This window comes from Phascolarctos cinereus, unplaced genomic scaffold (assembly GCF_003287225.1).
Source record: "Phascolarctos cinereus isolate Bilbo 61053 unplaced genomic scaffold, phaCin_HiC Scaffold_1;HRSCAF=81, whole genome shotgun sequence".
In the NCBI taxonomy this organism is placed as follows: Eukaryota; Metazoa; Chordata; class Mammalia; order Diprotodontia; family Phascolarctidae; genus Phascolarctos; species Phascolarctos cinereus.
In genome coordinates, this window is record NW_027555514.1 from 246,677,091 (window position 1) to 246,702,227 (window position 25,137).

At 38.7% G+C, this 25,137-nt stretch overlaps 1 protein-coding gene across 1 annotated transcript in view; it reads right to left on the reverse strand.

The window, feature by feature from the left end:
- Positions 1–25,137, reverse strand: part of PAWR (pro-apoptotic WT1 regulator) — a 140,950-nt gene that overhangs the window by 35,094 nt on the left and 80,719 nt on the right. Inside the window, exon 2 of the mRNA XM_020993470.2 lies at positions 11,145–11,273. Coding sequence (XP_020849129.1) covers positions 11,145–11,273 — 129 coding nt within the window. The remainder of the gene's footprint in view (positions 1–11,144; positions 11,274–25,137) is intronic.

Consider the following 25,137-nt stretch of genomic DNA (forward strand, 5'->3'; position numbering starts at 1 on the left):
AATAAAACTTCCTAAATTGGTAAAGCCTTCGCTAACAGATATACCACTAAACTTTTAACAAATAAACCAGATACTGATGGACTTAGTTTTCACCAACACTAAAGCTGGGAGGCATTATACTCATTTAAAAAAATTGAACTAACATAACATTCTTGAGGTCAGTATTGGGAAGGTCTCCAGTTAAGTTTGCTAATGGGAAGCCATGTAATACATCAATTTCCTGCATTCCTAGCAATTTTTTGAACAATTAGTCATTTAAACTTTAATACAAGAAAGTCTTAAGTATTTCTACATAACTTGCTTGGCATATCTGAGACATTCAAGAATTCTGTTATTAGTGAAACTATTGCTTAGAAAAACTGACATACTGAGTGTAAAATTACAATATGTTTATGCTTCATAATGGTTAAGCAATTAGGATGAAAACAATGGTGCTACTATTTCTAGTCCTGAATTACTGACTTATCCTAATAGTTTAGGTTCTAATTTGAACACTCAAAGACTTGTTCTTTGTTTATGTATTAGGATACATTCTTTTCTTATATAATAAAAATTCTGTGAATACATGCTATACTATTTCATTGTAATTCTAGTAAATCAAATTACATATTGAACAGTGAAGGACTCTAAAAATTGGGACAATGGAACCACTCTGAATAAGGTTCATGACTGAACAACTCTGTGGGCCATTTTATTTACTTGTTATACTGCTGGATTAATTTTAAAGCCAGTTTAAATATTCTGACTGTATTGCATTTGGTCTGTTTTTAGAGCACATTCGTGCTATGATATTTTGACTATAAAGGCTAGAAATAATTATGTGCCTATAAAATTATTTTATGTTGGATGAGCTCAGGATTTTCCAGTGACATCCTCCTCAGATGACCCTTCATTATATGAAGATGACTTTCGGTTTAGTAGAACATAAGTGCAGATATGTTCTAAGACAGGCGTGGGGAGCCTGGCCTCCCCACCCCAACCTATACCAAATCTGGAAAGAATTCAACTACAGGTTTGGCAAAAGGAGCAGGCCAGCTGCATTTCACCAGAAGACTAGCCAGCAGGTGATATATATTTTTTGGAGCAGAGTGGAGAGGCATAGCAACTAGCAAAAACCACAGGATTATATATACTGTACCTGGTGACTAAGTGATCCTCCAAAGTACGCATTCAATATGTTAATATTTTACCTCACCAGAATTGATGAAGCAAGGCATTTATTTATTGTAGCTAACTCATCAAAGGTCCTCCACAGTCTGGTACCACACCACCTTTCTAGCTTTATCTCTCTCTGATTTCCCTCTACATACTCTGGGGTTCAGCCAAACTGGACACTGTTATCTGTCTTCTGAACTTGCACTATGTTTACCTGCCTTGGTGCCCTTACTGAGACTGTAATCTAACACCACGAATGTCCTCCATTCTCCTCTCTACCTGCTGCATTCCTACCCATCCATCAAGTGGTCCTGCATTACCACTAAGCTAAAATACACATTCCTCATTTTGGCTTCTACAGTCCTGCAAAATCTAGCTACAACTCATGTTTTCAGGCTTCCTGCATTATCTCCTCCATGCACTCCATAGTCTAGCAAAGCTGGCCTGCCTGCAGTTTCCCATATAACATGTCCCATCTCCCATCTCCAGATTTCCCTACCATCTTTATCTCATCATCTCTCGCTTCTTTTGAAGCATGGTTTAAATAACTGCTTCCTACAGGGAGCTTGTCCCGATGCCACCAGTTACTAGGGCCTCCTCTACCAAAATGACTTTATTAATAAATCAATATTACTTCATATTTATCTAAGTACATGTTGTTTCACCCCAGATAACATGTTAGCTACCTGAGGGCAAGAATAGTTTCCTTTTTTTTTTTCTGTCTTTGTAGCCTCAGTGCCTAACACAGTGCCTCGCATCAAGTAGGCATTTAATAGATGCCCGTTAAACTGAATTAAAGTCTGGGTCAAATGCCCCCTCCTCTGAAGCCAGCCTTACCTGTTCCCCTTCAGTCAGTACACACTAAGAAACAGAGTTTAAATGACATGCTCAAAGGTATACAGTGGCTGAGCTGGGATTCAAATCCACATCACTTGACCCTAAGCATTGTACTAAACAATGCTGGATTAATGAAGTGAAAACTCAACATTTAATTTTTGAACTACTAGGACAACAGATCTAATATTCGGTCCTACTAGTTTCCCCTCCTGCGCTGCTCTGAGGTAGAAGGTATGCTTTATTTTAGGTTTTTTCACACCTTCATTGAGAATTTGTAGTCCCTAAAGTGGAAGAAAGTAAAATTCTGCAAAATGTTTGACGATATCTTAGTATTTTTCACTATCTTTTCCAACATTTACAGTGGATACTGACTCTGCATGTGATGATGCCATGTTAAAACCACAGGGCAAACTCTGTGTAAGGTTCGATTTTTGTTGGAGTTTAAAAGTCCACCATTGCTAAAGTCCTCCTCAAATGCATTATTTGGAGGTAGAGAGATCTCTAGTCCTTGAGGGCTCTGGCCAATGCAAATTAAACAGGAATGGCTCTGAAGTACACTTTCACCTGTCTCCTTGAAAAGTCAACTTCACTCAGTTCCCAGGGGTGCTCACCAGAAGATGGGTGGTAGTAATGAAGTTGGTAGCCATGATAATGCATGGAAAGCATCTCCTGGAGCAAGAAGTAGTCAGGCTACTCTCTGTGCCTGTGGTAGGGGTGTCCTCACCAAATCTAGAGGACTAATGATCGTTTCCAAGTATAACTAACTTTTTAATTTATCTTGATGGAACCCTCTGAGAATTAAAAATGCTCATGAGTGGTTACATTTAGTTGTTCTTTTTTTTCTTAAGGAATGAATTGCCCAAATAAATTATTTTCCATAAAGGCCTTCTTTTAAGGATAAGGCACATCTTCAAAAATTAAACGTAAAACCTCCCCCCCTCCCCCAAAGGCATCAGTGAAACTTTTTAAAACAAAGATTCAGGAAAAAATGAAATAAACGCTTTCAACACAGTAAGCCAAAGTGTTATACAATTGGTTTAAGATATACTTTTCCTTAATGAAAACTTCATTGCAATGAATGGGATGGTTTATGTTTCAGAACAGGGGTGCAGGGAATGAGACAAGGTACAGTGAGCTGAGAAAATGCTCTCAAAGCCCATTTTCTTTGTATCCCTGTGAAAGAATCATTCTACCAAATCATGGCTTAGAAATGATCAAGAAGGAAAATCCTGCAGGCATTGTCTTTACAGGTGCATTGGCATCTCATGGTCTGTAAAGTACAAACAAATATAAAACCACACCTGTAATAGGATCAGACAAAAATAAATCCAGTTGAATGCAATGTGAAATAATATAGAATTGTGCCAAAAAAACGCAATGCTAACAGCTCCATGTAAATCATAGTAACATCACCAAAAATTTATGAATTCTCTTTTGCAGATGTACAAACATTAAGGGACGGAAAACAAGGCTAATGAAAAATACTGATCTCCCCTAAATATCTGCAACAAATAAGTGACTCTTCTCTAACTGGTGTTCAACACACGTTGGTCTAAGACTGTACTTGTGATACCTTACCTCTCCAGCGTTAACTCGTATTACATCTTCAACATGCTATGTGCTAAAAAAACCCCAAAAACTAAAAAACTCTATACCACCACCATCACCATCATCCAATACACATTCTCATACCACCATGCCTTTGTTCAGAAATTCCCTTCCTCCTCCTCTATCCTCAAAGGTTACGTTCCACTTTATCCTTTACTAGTCAACTCAAACGTCTCTTCCTCTGGAAAGTATTCTTTGACTTCTCCTTGGTTGGCACCAACCTTACCCTCCAGACTTCAGTCACATTCTAATGGCCTCGACCATGTAATATTTAAAATGCAGCTAGATGTATTGCTTTGTATTTCTTTCCCCATTTGACTGAAGTTCATTGAGAAAAGGCTCTGTGCTAATTAATTAATCTTTGCCTGCTTCAACTTTCCCCATTCTAGCAAAGTGCTCTGCAAATAGCTGGCACTTCAACTAACATCTGTTGTATTATATTATAATTCACATCAGTGAATCTTATGTTCCACTGACTCCCATTACAGATCATATTATAAAATAGCTACTCATGCCACAAATTGGGCCCTACTGAATAGCCAGTCATGACCCTCCCCTTGGTAGCTTCCACTTTAAAATATATAATTCTTTTTTTTTTTTTTTGGTGAGGCGATACACAGCTAGTTAAGTGTTAAGTGTCTGAGGCTGCATTTGAACTCAGGTCCTCCTGACTCCAAGGCCAGAGCTCTATTCACTGCACCACCTAGCTGCCCCTTAAATATAACACTTTGAGCAGAGATGATAAATTTCACTAAGATCAATCAATACTAATTAATATTATTAATTATTGTTAATATTATGCACCTGTTCCATACCAGGCCCACTACTAGATCTTAGGGACATGAACATATAAGTTTCTGACCTCATCAGCAAGCAGTGTGGCATGGTAGAGAGAATGCTAGATTTAGGGTGAAGAAGAGCTGGGTTCACATCCTGCCTCTGAAACAGCCAAGTATTTTACTTGATCATCTCCCTTCCAGCTCTAATCTATTACCCTACAATCCTATTGGTGGAGGTGAATAAGTACAGACAAATATAAAGTAACCTGGGGGCGGGACATTAACAACTGAGTGAATCAGGGAAGGTTTCTGAGCCTCTGGAAGTTTTGTATTCCTGAGTGAGAGACAGTTCTGTAGAAAGGCACAGGGGATGAAGATCAATTTCACATAGTGTGACTGCAAGCATGGAGAACCTGGGAAGGGGAGGGTAGCATGCAAACAATCTGAACAAGTAGGCTAGAGGCAGACTAAGAAATTTAAACGCCAGTTTTTACTTTACTCTGTCCTGCAAAGAATAAAATCCCAAACTGAATAAATAGAATGTCCCTCTCACAAGAAACTAATTATCCTTGTTACCTAATGTCCTTTTAAAAGTAGTGAGAACAGAACGATGCTATAACAGGAGGCAACCCAGACCTATGAGTGACAATGATTAAAAACTAAGCACGGTTTGAGATTAGTGTCTTAAAAAAGGGACAGCATCTCTAATCACACCACCACTTCTGAAGGCAACACCCCCTTTGGCCAGTGCCTAAGAGAAATGGGAAGAGGGGGTTGGATGGAGTAGGAAGGCACAGCTGACCACATGCTGGAGTTAGTAATCAGCATCCTTGGATTTGAATTCCACTTGGGGCCATATTGGTGCAGCAGAAAAGTCACTTAGTTTCTCAGAGCCTCAATTTTCTCATCTGAAAAACGGGGATATGACCACTTGCACCACACCTATCTCACTGGGTTGTGATGATGACAGATGAGTACACTGAAAACTAAAAAAAAAAATAAAAAAAATAAGGTAACATGAAGGAAACCAGATAGCATTTCTGTAGAAATAACTAGGACAGTTTAGTCAAACCCCTGGCATTCTCTTAACCAGGTCCTCTGGCTAAAAGGTAAAGGATTTCAGTTCGATGAATTAGATTTGAATCCCAACTCTCCTACTTCCTACTTTTGTGACCTTGATCAATGAAGTTACTTGACATCTCTGCATCTCCAATTTCTCATTTTTAAAATCAGGATATCAGCCTTGGTGCTCTCTAAGATCCCATCTAGATTTAAATCCTATGATCCTCCCATAAAGATGGTGGAGGTCAGGAAACCAGGTGCTATGAGTCAACAAGAATTTAAGTGTCTGCTATGTGCAAGGCACTTGGCTAAACACGGCAGCAATGGTTAAATAAGTGGAGAGTGGGAGAACTGCATGCTTCTTTGGCCCAGGATAATAGCCATTCATAAATGTCTGAGGGCCAATGAGTAAAAGTCACAGGGAGACAGGTTTCTGCTTAATGTCAATCCAATTAAAGCTGTAGACAAATCAAATAGTTTCTTTCCATTGGTTGTTGAGTTCTCTAGTCCACAGAAATATTCCAGCAGAGGTTAAATGAATACTTTTCAAGGTTGTTGTGAAGGGGATTACTTTAGAAATCCTTTTCAACTGCAAGATTCTACGACTTCCTGAAATTCTACAGGTAGTTATATAATCCTGTAGGTTAACAGAGTTTTTAAAAATGCAAACACTACTAAGAAAGCAAAGGGAAAGAGAGAGAGAAAGAAATTAAGTTTTCTTCATAGCTTAGTGCTAATTAATTAGTTTAATCAGACTGCTTTTTTTAATAGCATCTCTAGATGGTTATTTTTTACAAATTTGAACACTCTCCTAGAAGTACTAGGGAGACAAAGTTTTCATGGGGGGTGTTATAAGGAGAAAATATGGAAAATATGGACAAGTTCAGTCAAAATGTTAGTTGCTTATTATGATTAATCATACTTTCAATTTTCGGTATGATCACTACTTATACCTGTCAAGGACATCTCTTGATTACAATATGCTATGGCAATAACAAAAGTACCAGATTTTCACACTGGTGTATGTCTTAGTTTCAATAATTACCAGTAGCTACCTAAGGTATGACCTTGGGTAAACTCTTAACCTCCCAGACTTCTCATTTTCTTTGTGTAAAATAAAAGTGTTAAATGGATTGGGGGGGCGGGGCAGATGGCCCCAAGTCATTTCCTCCTTTACATCTATAATTAAACTAGAACCTGAAAGAACTTTAGCAACCATGAACTCCAGTGCTTCCCAATAATTTTGGTTTCCTTCACCCTTTTCAACAAAACCAGCATGTTATGAACCCCCATGGCAATTCAATATCTTATTCATAATATTCTGCAATTATTTACTTCTTAAGGCACTATTAAAGAACTATAGGTACAAACCCCTTGGACCATTGTCCAGAACTCATTAACCACTAAACAGGAACTACTGATCTACTTTAACTCACCCATTTTGCTGCTGAGCAAACTGAGATCAAGGGCCCAAAAGTCTTGACTAAACGACTTCCTCCCTCTGGATCTCAGTATTTTCATATATAAAGTAGGGATAATAATATCTGCACTAGCCTACTTTATAGCTGTTGTAAGACAAAGCCTTAGGTAAATTAAAAAAGCATTTTCTAAATATGAACTCTTTTTTCTTTTTACTCCCAATACGTTTAAAAATTGAGAATGGCTTTGTAAACCAAAATATCGTGCAGCAGAAACCAGGTTTACCCTGAATCATGCTAATCAGAGGAAGCGACAGTATACCATAGCCAAAGCAAGCCCAGAGTGAGAATCACGGGAGCATGAGTTGGTCAGGGCAAGACTTGGAGATTTATCTCATCTGCCTTCTTTCGCTTCTTTATGTCACTGGAAGCAGTACTCACACAATGGCCTGACTGCCCCCTACAAATTCCATGCCCGTTCCTACATCTGTGCCTTTGGGGTCCCACCAGCCTGAAACGCTGCCCTTCATTCTCTCAGTTCATATTATTTTAACACTGAAAACAAGCTCATGCTCCACTTCCTTCATGCGGTTCTTTCCTCTAAGCCTTGGTGATCCCTCCCTTCTCTGCATTCTTGTCACAATTAAATGTATAAACCATACAACATAATACTGTATTTTTTGCACAGGGAGCTTCATATTCCAAATCCAAGTGTCCCTCCTCCCATATTTGGGAATAAAGCTAAGACTAAATACCATCCTCTAAAACTAAAGTTGGTAAGAATTAAGAAAAAATGAGCAAAGCTAGACAGTGGCTGTAGAAGTAACCCAGTCTAAGAGAGTTTATAAACATGATGCTGATAACACTAAGGTGGCTATTAAAAATATCACGGACAAGAAGTTACGCAGGAGATCGAATTTTCACCTTGCCATGTAATTCTCCATCCAGTGACACTGGCCTCCATGCTGTTTCTTGAACAAGATGCTCCCACTGCAGACTCCAGGCATTTTTCATCTGTCCCCCATTCCTGGAACATTCTCTCTCCTCATCTCCACCTACTGGCTTCCCTGGCTTCCTTCCGAGTTCCAGCTAAAATGCCATCTTGTTGAAGCTCTTCTGATCATTCTTAATTCTTGTGACTTCCCTCTCTGAATTATTTCCTCTGTCTATACTTATTTGTTTGCTTGTTGTTTCCTCCATTAGACTGTAAGCTCCTTGAAGGCAGGGACTGTCTTTTGCTTCTTTTTGTATCCCTAAGGCTTAACAAGGTGCCTACGGTATACAGTAAGCCCTTCATAGATGCTTACTGACTATAAGCAACCAAGGGTATAAGCTTAAGGATTGTAATGTAAGATTTATCTTATTATTGGAAATTGTATGTTTGCGTACAGGTGATTTCATGACAGGTTCATGCTAAGATCTAAGAATTCAATTATGCACAGCGCTAGGAAGGGGCCAGGAGACAAAAACAAGACAGGGTGAGGCCCCAAGGAACTTTCTCCTTCTACAGGGAGGATACAAGTTCACAAATATGTTAAGTACAAAGTATTTACAAAGCAATTTCCTGGGAGAGCCAGCCCTATCAACTAGAGAGATCAGGCATGGCCTCAGGGAGGAGGCGTACCTGGGATGGGTTCCAAGAAAGCTAGAGATTCCATAAGGCAGAAGGGAGCTCCACCCATAGGGTCAGGAAAAGAAAGGCCACATACAAAAAAAAAAAAAAGAGACCAGGACAAAGTGACAAAGGGATAAGTTTGTGTGAAAAACAGGAGCATGAAGAAAGACTGGAAAGGTAGGTGAGGCATCCCTCCAGTATTACCCAGGACAAATTTTAGACAGCCAATACCAGTCCTTCTGGCCATTCTTCCTGCATTAAATGCCACCTTTTTCAAAAAAGCAAAAAGAACAGGGCCAATAATGGCCAGTAAAGGTGAACTTGCCTTAAAGATGGGGGGGGGAGAGAGTCATTCTCTAAATTTTTTTTTCTTCCTATTCTCTTCCCTCTAGAAATAGCCAGATCCAGCAACCTGCCTGTTTGTTGTGGCCAGTGAATCAGCAAACTATTTATATATAGTATATTCAACAATCCAGGTAAAAAACCAAAGCTTTGACTGGGCACTGGGGCCAAGCTGGGCTGTAGATCAGGGCATCATTACAGAATTCGTATGATGAATCCAAAGCAGTCTGGGCAATTTTATGAGCTTGTACTCAGCACTTCTATTTTACCTGTTTTCCCTAGTATTCAATTTATACTTCTCTCATGCATTCATGATCTGTTCTGTATTAGTTTTTCTGCGAACAGGTTATAGCCACCTCCTAGATTATAAGTTCCATGAGAGAAGGGCTCAAGTTTTGGTAAAAATTTTATAAATCTCCCATAATGCCTAGCATGGGCCTCTGCATAAAAGAGGTGATTGATAAATGATTGTTGAACTGAATTTTCCATCCAGATAAAGAACACAGAACTTAAGAGGTTAAGAAGAAAATGAAACCCAAGATAAGTAAAGCACAGAAAGAGAACATCTTACTGTCTTAAAAGAATTCAAGGCAACTAGTCCAGGGGAAAGATCGTCTCAAAGTTATAGGAAGAACTTGCAAATGTGAGGAATAGGGGAGAATAGGAGAGATGCTACATACGAGCAAAGTCCTTATTCTTTAAAAGATTCCACAAACCAAATGCCACAGTTTTACATCAATACTCAGCAAATTCATAGAAGAGGTTATTAAAAGAATAAAGAAAAATGGCAAATCTACTATGAGCCAACCAACTTCATTAAGAACAAGCCAGATAACATAATGTGCTTATGAAGCCCATATCCCAAAGACATTGAAGAGAAAAAGTCCTATACGCACAAAATTATTTATAGCAGCTATTTGTGTAGTGGCAAAGAACTGGAAAGTAAAGAAATGCCCATCAACTGGAGAACAGCTAAACAAATTATGGCACACGAATATAATGGAATGCTACAGTGTTGTAAGAGATTATAAAGAGAAACCTTGGAAGACTTGCATGCACTGATTCAATGCTACCCAAGCAATGCTTCCCAAGCTGAGAATTACATGGGTCGTCACTTTGATTTTTATTTAGCAGCAACAAAGTGAGCAACATGACCATATAAAAAAGTGGCAAACTTACCTTCTTTACAACAAGTAACATCTCCTGCACGTATTTATTATTTTTCAAACATACGTGGATAAAAGTGGTGATAAAATGAAAATTCCATTAAATTTTTAAAAAGGGTGGGAGGCTACTAAGATGGACTAATTTAGGCATACATTATCAGACAAGGTTTTGTGATCAAGGTTTTTTTTGCTTATTTGTCACAACAGATGTTTCAATGGGGAAGACTGATAAAGACAAATATCAAAAGAAAGTTGTTTAAAGGAACAAGTTATGCCAGACTGATTCCATTTACTCTTGTGATGCAGACATTAGGAAAAAAAGATCAAAGAAATAACAGAACATCTTTGAACTTAAACCATTGGGTAAAGACTCTCATGAAAACCTAATGGCTAAGATGGAGAGATGTGACCTGGATGATAATGTGATTAAGGAAGATTCAGAACTGGCTGAATAACCAGAACCAGCACTGATTAATGGGTTAATGTCAACCTGGTTGGAAGACTCAAGGCTCCATTACTGGCCTGTTCTGTTAACCATTTAGATGTAAAGTCTTGAGTACAGTAGGGTTTTGTTGGTGTTTTAAAGTATCAGATGTGGAATTGTTGACTCAGTAGTAATTAATGTTTTTTTTTTTAATCTGGAATTTTTGATGAACTGTGCATTGGCACGCTTCTTCATGAAAAAAAGGCTTATCTGATTAATTACTGTTAAAAAAAATTAATAATCTTCTGGAAGAACACTACTCTCCAAAGATTCAAGATTGTAGGTCTCAACCAATGGACAACAGAAAGGAGTATGGTGGGCGTGAGTAGGTACTATTAAGGATAAAGCAGTGGAAAATTATACAAGTAGGGAGGGTAGAAAAGGAAGTGGGTGGGTCATCTACTGGGAACAAAGGATAACCAAGGGACAGCTTCCCCACTAGTATGTCTGTAACATCAAGAGACCTAGCAGACGGTCACCAGCACAATTAGTGTTTTCCCTGTGGACAAGAATCACCCAAGATGAAAACTGTGGATGGGTTGTTTTAATTGATTTAATTAAAATGAGTAGATGATATTAGATCAAAACTGACAGCAAAATTCATTATCAGTCACTGGAAATTTGGGAGGTAACTAGTTAGATAACCTGCTGATGTACTCATAATTTTAAAATCCTTACCTGCAATAGGGATGAACCCCCAGGATCTGACGTTGCAGCTTCATTCTGCATCGTATTCTGTTGTGTGATAGCATCTTCTCTTTTCCTCTCTTTTTGGCCTGCTTCATCATCATCATACTCATCTAGACACTTAAAAAAAAAGATTTATTGCTATATATATATGCAAATGATAGATGACTCTGGTAATAGGTTAAAATATTTACATGCAATTATTAATTATATTTGCCCACTGTCAGCATGCAAACCTATTAGATGTGTTCTTGAAGAACTGAATCTAAAGTTAATTTTAATAAACTGAGCCACATTTTAAATGCATCAAGGGTGAGTGCAGACAGTGAACCAATTCCAAATCATGAACAATTCCATCAAGCAAAAGCAAAATAAAAAATCCTTGGGTAGGTAACTTAAACCTTCCTGAGCCTCAGTCTCCTCACTTGTAAAATGAGAAGGTTGATCTAAATGACCTACGTCCTATTCCAGCTCTAAATCATATGATTCTTTTGTACTGCTAACAACCTAAATCGGCCTACTTGCAGTTCCTTCTACAGGACATACTATTTCCCCCTAGGCACAAGACATCCATCCATCTGCCAAGCCTGAAGAGCATTCCCTCCACAAAGGACCTCCCAGAACCCTCTGCTTTCTTCCAAGCTTAACGTAAGTCCTCCACTATTAGTGCTCTCCTCCCTCCCTGAAGCTAAAATGATTCTGTATACAATTTGTATTTTTTATATCATGCCTCCCGAACCCTAATGAAAGAATGTGAGTTCCCTAACATTAGTTATGAGCACTAAAGTCATTCTCCACAGGCCCCGATCTGTTAAAAGGTTAACATTTACCAGCTATGACAAAACAGACATTTACAACATAAAAAATGGGGATAATATTAACACGGCCTATTTCAGGATATAGCGCGGTACAGAGTGAAGAGTACAGGAGAGGGTTCGGCCAGTTACCGTGTGACCCTAGCCAAGTCACTTAAACTCTCACCTCACCTACAGAACAAAAGTCTTGTAAAATGGCCCCAAAGGTCCTCCTTCCTAAGACTAGAGAGAGAACGGAATTTTCCTTCTTTTCCTGTCACTGTTTCTCAGTATTTCCTGAGTCTTTGACTGCTTTATTCCTCCATTCACCAATCCACATGCATTCTCTCATCTCTGCATCTTTATAGACCAACTACCTTTCACCTAGAAGCAGTAGCAACAGTATAAGTGCACATGTTTTCAAACAGTATCAAATCTCCCACAAGTATTTCTGGTAAATCACAGTATTCAACAATTCAATCAAGGCCATCACATGTCAGTCCCTCTATGCACGCATGTATGTATACTTACACACACATGTATGTATACACATACATATATACATGTGTGTATTCATATCCGCATCCATACATGCATGTACACACACACATAGAAAAGTAATACTTCTCATCTGGTTTGGGTCACTTCTGTAGAATAGGTTTAACATGTGCATGATCAAACGATCCATATACGCCATCATTTACATAGTACATAAAGGTCTGGTCATTCGCCTCACCTTCATCAATGGATTCCAGAAACCCACTATCTATTTTGTGATGTCTTAGCCAGCATGGCAAGGCACGCAACAAACTAAGGACCAAGGCTTTCCAGCAGAAGTAAATGATCAAGATAATACCACTTTACCATAATCTTGTGCTTGGGAAAGTGGAACGAACATCACTCAACAGCTTGTACTTCAGCTAGTACTGACATATAGAATGCTGTTTGTAGTCATGACTTGAAAGTCGAGCTTGAATTGGAAAGCTTGGGGGGACCATTCACTTGATTCCTGCTGGAGTTTTTAAATACGTTTAAAGAACAGGGTTGGCACAAACGCAGCAATATGGACGACTAAGAGCTGACGTCACACTTGTCTGTGTGTTCCTATGGAAATAGTTTTTGGTTTTTAAATTCACCTTTTACCTCCAAACATGTTCCACAGGCCTTACTCAGAGTTATAATCAGACCAGAGGGACCAGAGCTTTACTCTAGGACCTTAAAATCCAATGGACTGACTCCAGAAATATGTACTTTCTGTCTCTCTAGAGACCACATTCACACCAGACTCCATCTCTTAGCCCCAGGCTACTGCCCCAACAGTATTCTCCCTCAGCATTACCAGTCTCCTATCCCCTATTCTTATATTTTGTTTATTTTGTTCATTTCTATCCAGCTGGCACACTTTTTCTAATGAAAATCAGTTAAAACAAGGCCTATCCAAAGAGGCTTGGGCAGAACTATAAATAAAAAGTTTCCTTCACTCCTGACTTTTATTTTCTTTAATAATTAAAACGTCAGAAGAAAAGTGGAACCTAACTTTGTCATGTGACCAAAAGATCAAGAAAAGGACAAAAAAAAATGATCCTCCTCCTTCCTCTTCTCCCCAATGACCCATCTAGCCATTTCTTGGTGCCACATCCATCCTCCAGGCCTCAGTTCCTTCATCTGTAAAAGGAGGCTGAACTAGATGATCTCTAAGGTACTTCTCAGCTCTAACATTAAAAGATTTTCGAATCAGAGTTAAAGATCCTATGCCATTTCTGTGGGGAAGGGAAGAGATGGCACGAAAAAGAAAAATTGAAGAAAAAAAAATTATTTTGGATGGGGTAAAAGCCTGAGACTTAAACGGAAGAGGAAAATGATGAAAAATAAACTAAAGATTCCTTTCCAGAAATGACGATACTTGAAAGAAAAGTAGCAATGGTCCTCAATAGGAGCTGTGCCCTTCTGCATATACGGAAAGAAGTTTGCTATTCTGCCCGACCAACATTCCTTACTTTTAACTTCATGGACCAGAAACATGGGAAGGAGGTACCAACTAACTCGAGTCCAAATTGTTCTCAATCCAATTAGGAAGCAAGTCAGCTTTTTACATAGCATACAATCACAAAATGTGCAGAAGTCCTCCCTCTATTAAATCAAATAATACACTCATGACGTACTTTTTCTGCCTCAGAGGCACAGCCTGTATCATGCATCTCAGATGAAGTTTGGAAGGATGATAAATAATATTTTGGAAAGTAAAATAACTGAACCAAAAAGGAAGTTAAAAAAGAAACCACTGGTTTTCAATGCTAACAAAATAAAGATTCCCACGAATAGAACTACTGACCTCCAAAGTTTCTCAAATAAGGGAATACATGCTGTTCAAAAATATGAAAACATTATGATTTAGACTCCTGTTACAGATGGGACCAAGTTAAAGAAAAGTAACCTAACAAAATGAAAACTATGTATAACTTCAAACAAATGTCGATTTAATCAAGACAAAAGAAAACTCTGCCCTGAATCTATTAGTTCAGAAGAACCCAAAACAATGACACAACGCAAGATAAAATAAAAGAAGATTCTGCATCAATCAAATAACAAACCATGTATGAAGCTCCTATCAGGCACCAGGAATGACATAAGGTGCTGGGGAAACAAGCATAAGTGAAAAATAAAACAATGGTCTCTACTCAGCAGTACACAGTCAAATGGGGTAAGTGTATCATAAATAAAAGTGAGTCAGTACAAATAAATACAACTAGTTAAATGTAACAAAGCTGCCAAAGAATTTCTAACTCTTGTCAAGAGTTCAATGATAAGCCAGGTGGATCAGACATGGTAAAAGCAAAGATGAGAATTGTTTAATCAATCAACCTGCAAGTATTTATGAAGTATATACTGTGTAACCAGGGCAGCAAGATGGCGCTGTGGAAAGAACGCCAGGTTTAGAGTTAGGAAGACTTATCTTCTGGAGTTCAAATCTGGCCTCAGACATTTACTAGCTGTGTGACCCTGGGCAAATCATAAACTTAACCCTGTTTGTCTCAATTTCCTCATCTGTAAAATGAGCTGGAGAAGGAAATGTCAAACCACTCCAGTATGTTTGCCAAGAAAACCTCAAACAAGGTCGCAAAGTTGGAGACGACTGAAGAACAACGATAAAGTATGCATCCATCACTATGCTAGGCACTGTGGAAGAGAAAACTACAATTACGGTCTTTGTCTTCGAGTAACTTATCGTCTAAGAAGAGGGCAACTCATAACCTCACCCTCTGAGGCCACCTTGGTGAGATGCCTCACTTTCTGAACTTAGCTAGGTTAGTCCTTGGACATGCATCCCATTCTCAGGGTCCATTAAAAATGAATATTTTGCAGATTGTTTAGTTATTGTCCTCTAACTGATGATATCAAGTCTTGGATCATTTCAATCAGTTATACTGATGCTCTGTATTCCACTCACTTCTTTAGCCTGGTTGGGTATGCTTCATAAAAATACTTTAAATAATGGAGACATAACAGGCACAATTTAATGCCCTCCTAATAGACACTGGACTGCTAATCTCACAGAACTGAGGAAGTGATACCGAACCCAAACAATTCTTGTTGTTCTAATTTTGTTCCTAAATGTGTGGCAATTCAACAATCTCAAGTATTTTCCATCTAAACAACTTTTATCCAAATATGGAAGACATTCTGCATGACATTTGCACATCTGATCTTAATATAAGGAATCCACAGAAATTCCTTAGGTTTTCTAGCTTCTCAAACATTTGAGGCTGAAGAATGAACATGTTCCTATAGCCCTCCACCCCACCATGGAAAATAGGGCAGGCTTTTTTTTAAATGAATCACAGTGATGGGGAATACTCAAAACACCATCAGACTCCCCACTACTAATTATAATGAATGGGGACAGAAAAAAAAAAGGTCAGAGTAGATGAAAACCACTAGAAGGGGAGAAAACTGCTTGGAGAGGGCTTAGAATTATTAATGACCCATTTTAATTTGGCAAAATCTTCTGAAACTTTACTGGAAAGAGGATATAGTCTATAAGTAAAAATGATGTGGCATGTGGTAAAACAATTACCAGTTGTGATTCTGAGTTAGTAAATAAATGGTCACCATGCCTCTCAAACATGGAGAACACTGAAGATATCCTGAAGTGGATACCTCCTTGGTAGGATTCATTTCATCTTCCTCCCTAAACCATAAGTATTTCCTCTTCTCTTTCCAACTTTAAAAATAAAATTACTCTTAAAATTTTTATTTTAATTTTTTTGGGGGGTGGGGAAGGAGAAGGAGTAGTGCAGTTTCTGAAATTGTGATTTCATGCCTGGCCTGACACTTGTGCCATCAATGCATATCAACAATTTATCTATAACTTAAAACTCTTAAGTGTGCCCGAGGATGCTAAGAAGTTCAACTGATTTTTATCCATGATCCTACAGTTGCAAGTAGGACTAAAACCCAGGTCCTTCCATCCCACTCCTTTATTCATCAGGTCAGGGTCTCTTTCTTTCTTACCTCTTCACCCTCCACTATTAACCCTATAGCTGAAGTTCACCAACGATGCCTTAATGGCTGTTCACAATTAATAGTTCCCATTTACAATCCATCTAATCTTCTTCATTAGCCAGGAATATCATTCTGAAATTGAGTGGCTTGAACAAGGTAATACAATCCTTCTAGAGAGAATGATGATAATCTAATCCACAAGCCTTGCCTACAATTCCCCAGGCTGTACTCGAGGCTCATAATTCAATTCAATAAACATTTGTTAAATGCTGCTAAGTACAAAGCACTGAGCTTTGCACATAACAACAAAAGAGAACTTTTTGTCCTCAAAAGGTTTACATTCCACTAGTAGCATACAACATGTATGAAGATAAAAGAAAGAGAAGATGATCTGAGGAGGGAAGAGATGCACTAACCAAGGAAGGGCAGGGGAAAGTATCACAATTGGGTAACACAAAGAGACTCAACTACATCGCAAATAAAGGAAGACATTTCAGGAACAACTATTTTGTAGGTGGCTTATTCAAAGTAAAGACTGAAACACCGCAGAACAGAGGGGGAAGAAAAGTCTCACACATACATTTTGGAATTACTCTTTCTCTTGCTTCAATTCAATACAAATGTCCTTAGTACCTACTATATGTCACTCGGTGAGTTTTGTACTGCGGATATAAATGAAAACGAGACAGTTCCTGCCCTCAAGGAGCTACTGGGGGGATCCATCATGTACAGGGTGTAAGAGTCTGTACACAAAATAAACAGAAAGCACCTGATCAGGGGAGAGGAAGAAGGGGGAAGTGGGGTTCCAAGAGGCAGAGGTGAGGAGAGAGCATTTCAGGCACAGTGGTGACACGGGAAATGAAAGTTGGTCAGTTTGGCTAGAAAAAGGTATGTGAAGGGAAAATGGGTAACAAAGTCTGAAAAGATGGGTTGGGACCCAATGATGACATAGAAGAGTTCGCAGTTTATCCTAGGGTCAGTAGGGAGCAGGACAAGAGACAGAATCAGAACTGCTTCATTCTATCAGTAAAATTCACATTTTACATATAATACTTCACCAGACTGGCCACAGAGGGATACATTTTTGTTTAAGCACCAGCTGCATCCACCATCTTCTTCCTCCCTATACTCTGGCTGTGACTCTGCATTCTCTTCATGTAAAAATATCTTGGGTAATATGTCTATGTGTTGAGAAACTTGGTCATTTGTCGAGTTAGGATTGGGGGTCTGAATTACAAACAGAGCTCTTCTCTATATTATTGTGGTTCTTTGATGCTTATATTTGATTAATTTTGAAATTAGCTAGTTTCAGATTTTAGATGCATATGCAACTCACTATAATTAAATGTAACACATCTTTGCTTCTATAGAGCCAGATGTGTAAAATCTCTGAATAATGAAACCAAACTATCTGACTATAGAACCAAACAGTATTATAATGAAAACTTGGGGTAAATTCCCATTCATTGTCTCGGTGGCTAGGATGATCAATCCATCAAGAACTATTTTATACCAGACATGGGGATACAGACAAAAGTGAAGGGTCTCTTAAAGATCACGAATCTTGATAACAGACAGCTCTGAGAAGAACTGAACAAATCTACTCTTTTTTGCTTCTGTTTTCTCTTCCACGGAGAATAAAGTTTGAACTTGGAAAGACAAAAATCAGCAAGGACTGAAAACCAAGGTAAGTAAGGAGACAAGTTAGGAAGACCAAGCTGTGCTCCATGAGCTCAAATCTCTAGACTCCAAATCCCAGAATACCAGAATGAACTGGCAGCAGCTGGATCTGCTCAGCTCCTCTCTTGACCTCTGAAAGCTCTTGGCAAAGGTGAAAGGTGCTTCAGGATTGGAGAAGGGAAAACTTGTCCTGAATTTCATTAAAGATAAAAAGGGAGGCATCTGAAGCTTAACGAGCTTGACTTCTATCCTTTACAAAATTAAAAAACACTAACAATGGGATGGTCTCTAGCAATCAGAAAGGGAAATGATCATTAAAAGTCAACCTGGCTTCACCAAGAACTAAATATGTCAGACTAACCTCATTTCACTTGATATAGTAATCCTAGTGGTAGAACTGGTAAATATTTGTAGCTATAATTACTTAGATCTAAGCAAGGTACTTGAAACAGTCTTATTATTCTTAACAATATTCTTGGGGACAAAAATGAGCTGCAGGCTAGATGAGACAGTACTTAAGTGGATTTGAAACTAACTGAATGACTGGACACAAAGAGCAGGCGTCTTTAATGAGCTGTGACTTAAAAAGAGCTATTGTTTAGTATCCCAGGGATACATCTGCCCCTAGCCTTTTGCTACAGGAGATTTATCAATGGACCCCGGAAGGCATAGATTGCATATTTGTCACATTTGTAGAATATTTAGTCGAGACTTAAAAAGATTTTGACAAAACAAAAAAAAGGAGTCAAAATGACCAAAATTAGACTTCACAAAGGCAATTGTAAATTTATATATTTAGAAACTGATTAAGTAACTTCACAAATACAGTGTGCACACAGCAGACATCAACAAATAATAACAGCTAATCACAGCTGGCATGTATATAACTCTTACAATGTGCCAGGCACCGTTAAGTGCTTTACAAATATCATTTCAATATTATCTCATTTAATCCTCATTAATAATTCTGGGAGATGGGTGCTATTATTATCCCCATTTAACAGATGGGAAAAAAGGAGGCAGACAGAGGTTAAGTGACTTGCCCAGCAACGAATACTAAGCGTCTGAAGCTGGATTTGAACTTGGGTTCTGCTGACTCCAGGTCCAGTGCTCTATCCACTGCATCACCACGTTCTCAAGAAAGAGATCTGGGGAGTTGAGTAGACTACAAACTCAATGAGTCAACAGTGTGACACTGCAGTTAAGAAAACTAACGTCTCACTAGGCTACATAAGAAGGGTAGTATCCAAAACAAAGAAACTACTATTTCCCTGTACTCTTCCTCTCAAGCCATCATGAGTCCTAAGTTTGAGGAAAGACTTTAACAAGCTACAGTGGATCCATAAGAGGGTGACCAGTATGGAGGTGAGACTCTAGAATACACCATAAAATGATTGGTTTCTGTCTTGCGGAAGAAAAAAAAATGAGGGAGGGATCCTAGCAGTCTATATAACTGCTAGGAGTTATAATGGAAAGAGAGGTGAGACTTACCCTACTTTGGCTGCCAAAGGCAGAAAGAGAGGCAATAGATAGAAGACCAAGAGAAATATTTAGGACTGTGGGACAGAAAAGCTTCTTAAGATGGATTTCCAGAGATGGTGTGTCATGTCCTAGCTATACTGACTAGGCTAGGGAATTTACCAGGTCTTCCAGAAGAAACCTGATGACTGCTTGGGAGTTTTTTGATTAGGTTTAGTTTAAGTATAAATTATCTTAGATTCACTGAGTCTACTAAGTCTTACAAATATTAGAACAGTAGGAAAACATGGTGTTAATCTGAGTTACTTTAAATTAATCACTGTTGAAAAAATAATCCAGAAGAGAGTTCCTATAATTCCTACTGCTACCCATCACCCACTCACCCCCTTCCCCAGGGTTTTATCCTCTGTCCTTCCCTAGACTTGGTGGGCTTACTATCTCTTCGATCTTGACTTCAAGTCACTTCTCCGGCCTCCTCATCTATAAAATAAGGGGGTTGGACCAGAGGACTTCTAAATCCCTTCCAGCTCTAAACCTGAGATATTATGGAATATAATTGGTAAATAAGAATTAACAGAGGAGAGAGAGAGAGAGAGAGAGAGAGAGAGAGAGAGAGAGAGAGAGAGAGTGTGTGTGTGTGTGTGTGTGTGTGTGTGTGTGTGTGTGTACGCATACATGTGGACACGTTGGTGGAAGAGAATGGAGGCTTAAGGTATGACCAAAAGTCTCACGATAATAACAATAAAGCCTAAGTTGAAAAAAGGCCAAGAATGGCTTGTCTTTCTTTGTGTCCCCCTTGCTGAGAACAACACTTGGCACATAGTAAGAAGCTTATTGATTGAATGACTGAACTACTGGTGAAAAAGGAGCCAAATGGACTAGTGCTATTTCTTTTTCATATATACTGAGTGAAAGCTTTAAGAAATTCATCTCAAGAGACCACTGCTCTAACTCCCATATATCTACTGTTTCCCAACTTACCAATCCTATTTGGAGCTACTCACACTGCCAAAAGACATCAAGTCCACTACATATTAATAGAAAATCAATTCCTTTAATGTCACTAGAGGATAACAACAAAAATAACACCAATGCCTAGCACTTTGCTAAGTAATTTATAAACATCTCATCTAATTCTCACAACCACCATGTGGGGTAGGTGCTATTGTTATTTCCATTTTACAGATGAGGAAACTGAGGCCATAGAGATTAGGTGACTTGTCGAGGGTCACACAGATAATAAGGGATGGAGCCCAAATTTATAATCAGGTCTTCCTTGCTTCAGGCCTGACATCCTATCCACTATGCCACCAAGGATTCATCAACAAACGTCCTTGTTTTTCTACCATTTCATTTCAGTCATGTCTGACTCTCTGTGAAACCATTTGGAATTTTCTTGGCAAAGATACTGGTGTGGTTTGCCATTTCCTTGTCCAGCTCATTTTACAGATAAGGAAGCTGAGGGAAACAGGGTGACTTGTCCAGAGTCATAAAGCTAGTAAGTATCTGAGGCTGGATTTGAACTCATGAAGTCTTTCTGACTTCAAGCCAGGCCCTCTATCCACTGAGTCACCTAGCTGCCCCAATAAATGTCAAGGATCTTAATTTGTAGGTATGGAAACTCCTTCCACTAATGAAAATCATTTAATAAGTCAAATACATTGGAAGACACTGCATTGGGATTCATCTCTGTATTTTAGTGACTAGTTAACAAGCCTGCTGCAGGATCTTTATAAGGCAAAAAATCAACATATATGGTATTCCATTTCATTAGTTAATCCTTTCAACAACCTTATATGGTACATTACCTCAATTTTACAAAATCTATTTCTAAAGAACTAGTGATATGACAAAAACTAAGCATTTCAATATTTTAAAAAATATAAAGGTTCTATCTGATTTTCAAAGATCCTGAAATGTAATCACCACTTGGATAATGATCCCCAAACCTAGAGGGTAAGTCAGAACAGTTAAAGGATCTCAATCTTTAAAAATGCAGAAAGTCCTCACACCACTATTACCCCATTCCTATCTGACGGGACTTTAATCATGCATTATGTCCAACCATACCACCTCTTTCCTCTGTGATCCCATCAGATCTCTGCACTAAGCAGTATCAGATTCCCTAAATAGCAATATACGTGATGAAGGAGGTGGCAGTCCTTCCACTGATCCAAGCAGACATTCCAAAAACCTCTGAAGGCACTCCTGAATGTACTCCTTGAGTCCAGAAGTCAGGTCAAGGCTCAGTTTTCACTGCCATTAAAGAGATAACCTCCTTTTTTTGAGTAGAATAACGAAAATGTAATATTACCACTAAATTCTTCCTGTATTTTCATCTCTATTTAGATTAAGATACTGGTGGGGTGGGAGGTTACAAGAGGCAAAATACCAATAGTGTGGAAAAGCAAGACAAATTTTGCATTCTAATGACAAATGTCTTCTGTGTCATATTAAAACAACCACATAGGAAGTGTTAAATTCCATTATTGTAATTAAATTATTTATTCTTTAAATATTCAGCAACTTTAACATGACAGATCCCTTTTTGTTATCCCTCATAGAACCTTGCACCTCTAATGTTACTCCTACTGTACTTATGATTAGGATATTTATAGGCCAATTTTACCTCTCCCACTACAGCTGGGTGGTAGGTGCAGTAGATAGAGTGTCCCACTTGGGAGTCAGAAAGACTCATCTTTCTGAGTTCAAATCTGCCCTCAGACACTTACTAGCTGTGTGACCCTGGGCAAGTTACTTGACCCTGTTTGACTCAGTTCCCTCATCTGTAAAATGAGGTAGAGAAGTAAATGGCAAATCATTCTTGTAACACTGCCAAGAAATCCCCAAATGGGATCACAAAGAGTCAGGCTGAACAATAAATTAGATATATTATAAATTCCTTGCAGGGAGAGACTATTTCACTTTTGGAATCCTAACATTAAGCCTACAGATGAAAATGGGATTGTGGGAATAAAAGGATTTAGAACTGGGAAGGGACCTTGAGGGATTCTTAATCTTTGGGATATCACGAACCCCTTTGCAATTTAGTGAACTCAATGGAGCCTTTATCAAAGTAATGTTTTCAAATATATGAAATAAAAGGATTACTATTAAAACAATTATGTAAAAATACAGTTGGTCAAATGTTTCTTTTTTAAAAGTTCGGACTCCAGGGGCAGCTAGATGGCACAGTGGATAAAGCACCGGCCCTAAAGTCAGGAGGACCTGAGTTCAAATCCAGCCGCAGACCAAACACTTCACACTTACTAGCTGTGTGACCCTGGGCAAGTCACTTAACCCTAATTGTCTTTAAAAAAAAAAGTTCAGACTCCAGATTGAGAATCCCTGATCTAGTCAAATGCTTTCATTTGAAAGATGAGAAAACTGAGGCTCAAAAAGATAAACCTGATCAAGGCCACCCACAAAATAATGAGCAAAGCTGTTAGTGAAATCTAGATCCAAATCCAGTCCTCTCTCTCCAGTGCACCAATACTTGAAAGTTAATCTAACAACCTAGTAAATATCATTTCTTAGCTGCTTGTTTTAATTAAGCTTGAGATTAGCCAATTTTCAGCTTTAGCCAGCAGTATCAAATCCTTATGGCACAAGAACAACGGAACTCACTTCTTGGTTGATATCACTGCCAATGTATAAAATCATAACCTTGGAACAAATCCATTCGCATATTTAGCCATTTTTATCTGTATCGTGCTATAATTTCAACATTGAGTCAGAGTGGTGAGTAGTTATGTTTCTTTTCCCTCATCTGTTGGCTTTCCTCTCTGGGTCATTATCTGTGGGCAATGTCTCAAATATACTGCCAATGCTTGTTTTTTATTAATTTAGGCAAATTTAAAAGGAATAAATACCACACCTTCCCATCAAATATTAATGCTCTACCTTCAAAGGCTAAAAAATTGTTAAGCTTACTACCGGCCCTAGATCCAACTTCACTAAGAAAACTTAATAAGCAACATTTTCACCAAGTTATTCCATTACATTTGGAATGAATGGGAGAGGGATCATTGCACATGGTTGTTAAAAACCAAACCCACAAACCGTTGACTCACAAGCAAGTCCTGACAAGCCACAACATCTAATGGGCAAGCAGAAGTACAAATGTTGCATCAAACTTTTTTATGATGTTATGATTCAGAATAAAGCATTATTGTCTCACCAATATTAGCGCTCCCTCCCCTCTCCCAGAAGAATACTTGTTTTCTTTTGGGGGTTCTAAAGCTGGTATCCTTCTATGTCAGGATGGAGGACATATTCCGATAACACCTACCTTTATTCAGCTATCTAATCTTTGCTTAGTCAGTAAGCCCTGCTCTTCCATTTACCTTTCTTTTAGCCCCCCCCCCCACCAAAGTTTTGTCTCCTTCAAGTCACAGCTTAAAAGCCACCTCCTTCAAAACACCTTCCCTAATAACTGGAAAATGCAGTAAATTGCCTTACACTCTGTTCTGTCTAGTCTACACTTCACCCTGACCAGAGTGGTTCCTGCACATGCCTTCAGACTCTGAAGTAGGATAGGAGCTTTCTCTGCTTCTACTTTGTACCCCTTCTTACCCCTTATCAGTTCCAGGTCCATAATGAGAACTTAATATTCACACACTTGACACAATTGTACCTACAAATTAATTCAAGGGTTTTTAAATCTCACTCTGATTTCCAAAGTAAATCATACTCTATTACAAAAAAATCTCCACTATGTTCAACCAACATTTAGAGCCCTAGTGATAAGGCCTGGGCTTCGGATACAGGCCATCTTGCTTTATACTGACCTGTGGGATCTTGGTTAAAGTCAAGATGCCTTTGAATGTCAATTTCCTGAGATACCCTCAGCCAGTAATCTTGCCTTTCTCCACAAACTATGTAACTTTCCTTGAGCATTTTTTTCACATTGTTTTAGTTACTTGTCTTCACCTTCTTTCTCCTGCTAGTATATAAGCTCTTTGCTTATCTTTCTGTCTCCCACAGAGTACCACTTACAAATATTTGTTGAAATCACAGAAAGGATCTTTAGTAGCCATCCAGACCAAACCATTTCTTGAAGAACTCCCACCATAACATGGTTTGCCATCCAGCTGTTTGGCAGTCAACACACACACACACACACACACACACACACACACACACACACACACACACACACACACATCCCTTGTTCTTCCATCCAGTGACACTGGCCTCCTTCCTGCCACTCCATCAAGACACTCCATCAAGGGCAGCTAAGAGGCATAGTAGATAGAACACTGGCCCTTTAGTCAGGAGGACCTGAGTTCAAACCCGGCCTCTGACACTTGACACTAGCCATGTGACCCTAGGCAAGTCATTTAACCCCAAATGCCTCACTAAAAAAAAAAAAAAGACATGCCATCCCACAAGCATTTTCACTGACTTCCTCCCATGCCTGAGATGCTCTCCATTCTCATCTTTGCCTTCTGGCTTTCCTGGCTTCCTTTAAGTCCCAACTAAAAGCTCATCTTCTACAGAAAGCCTTTCCCAATCCCCCTTACTCC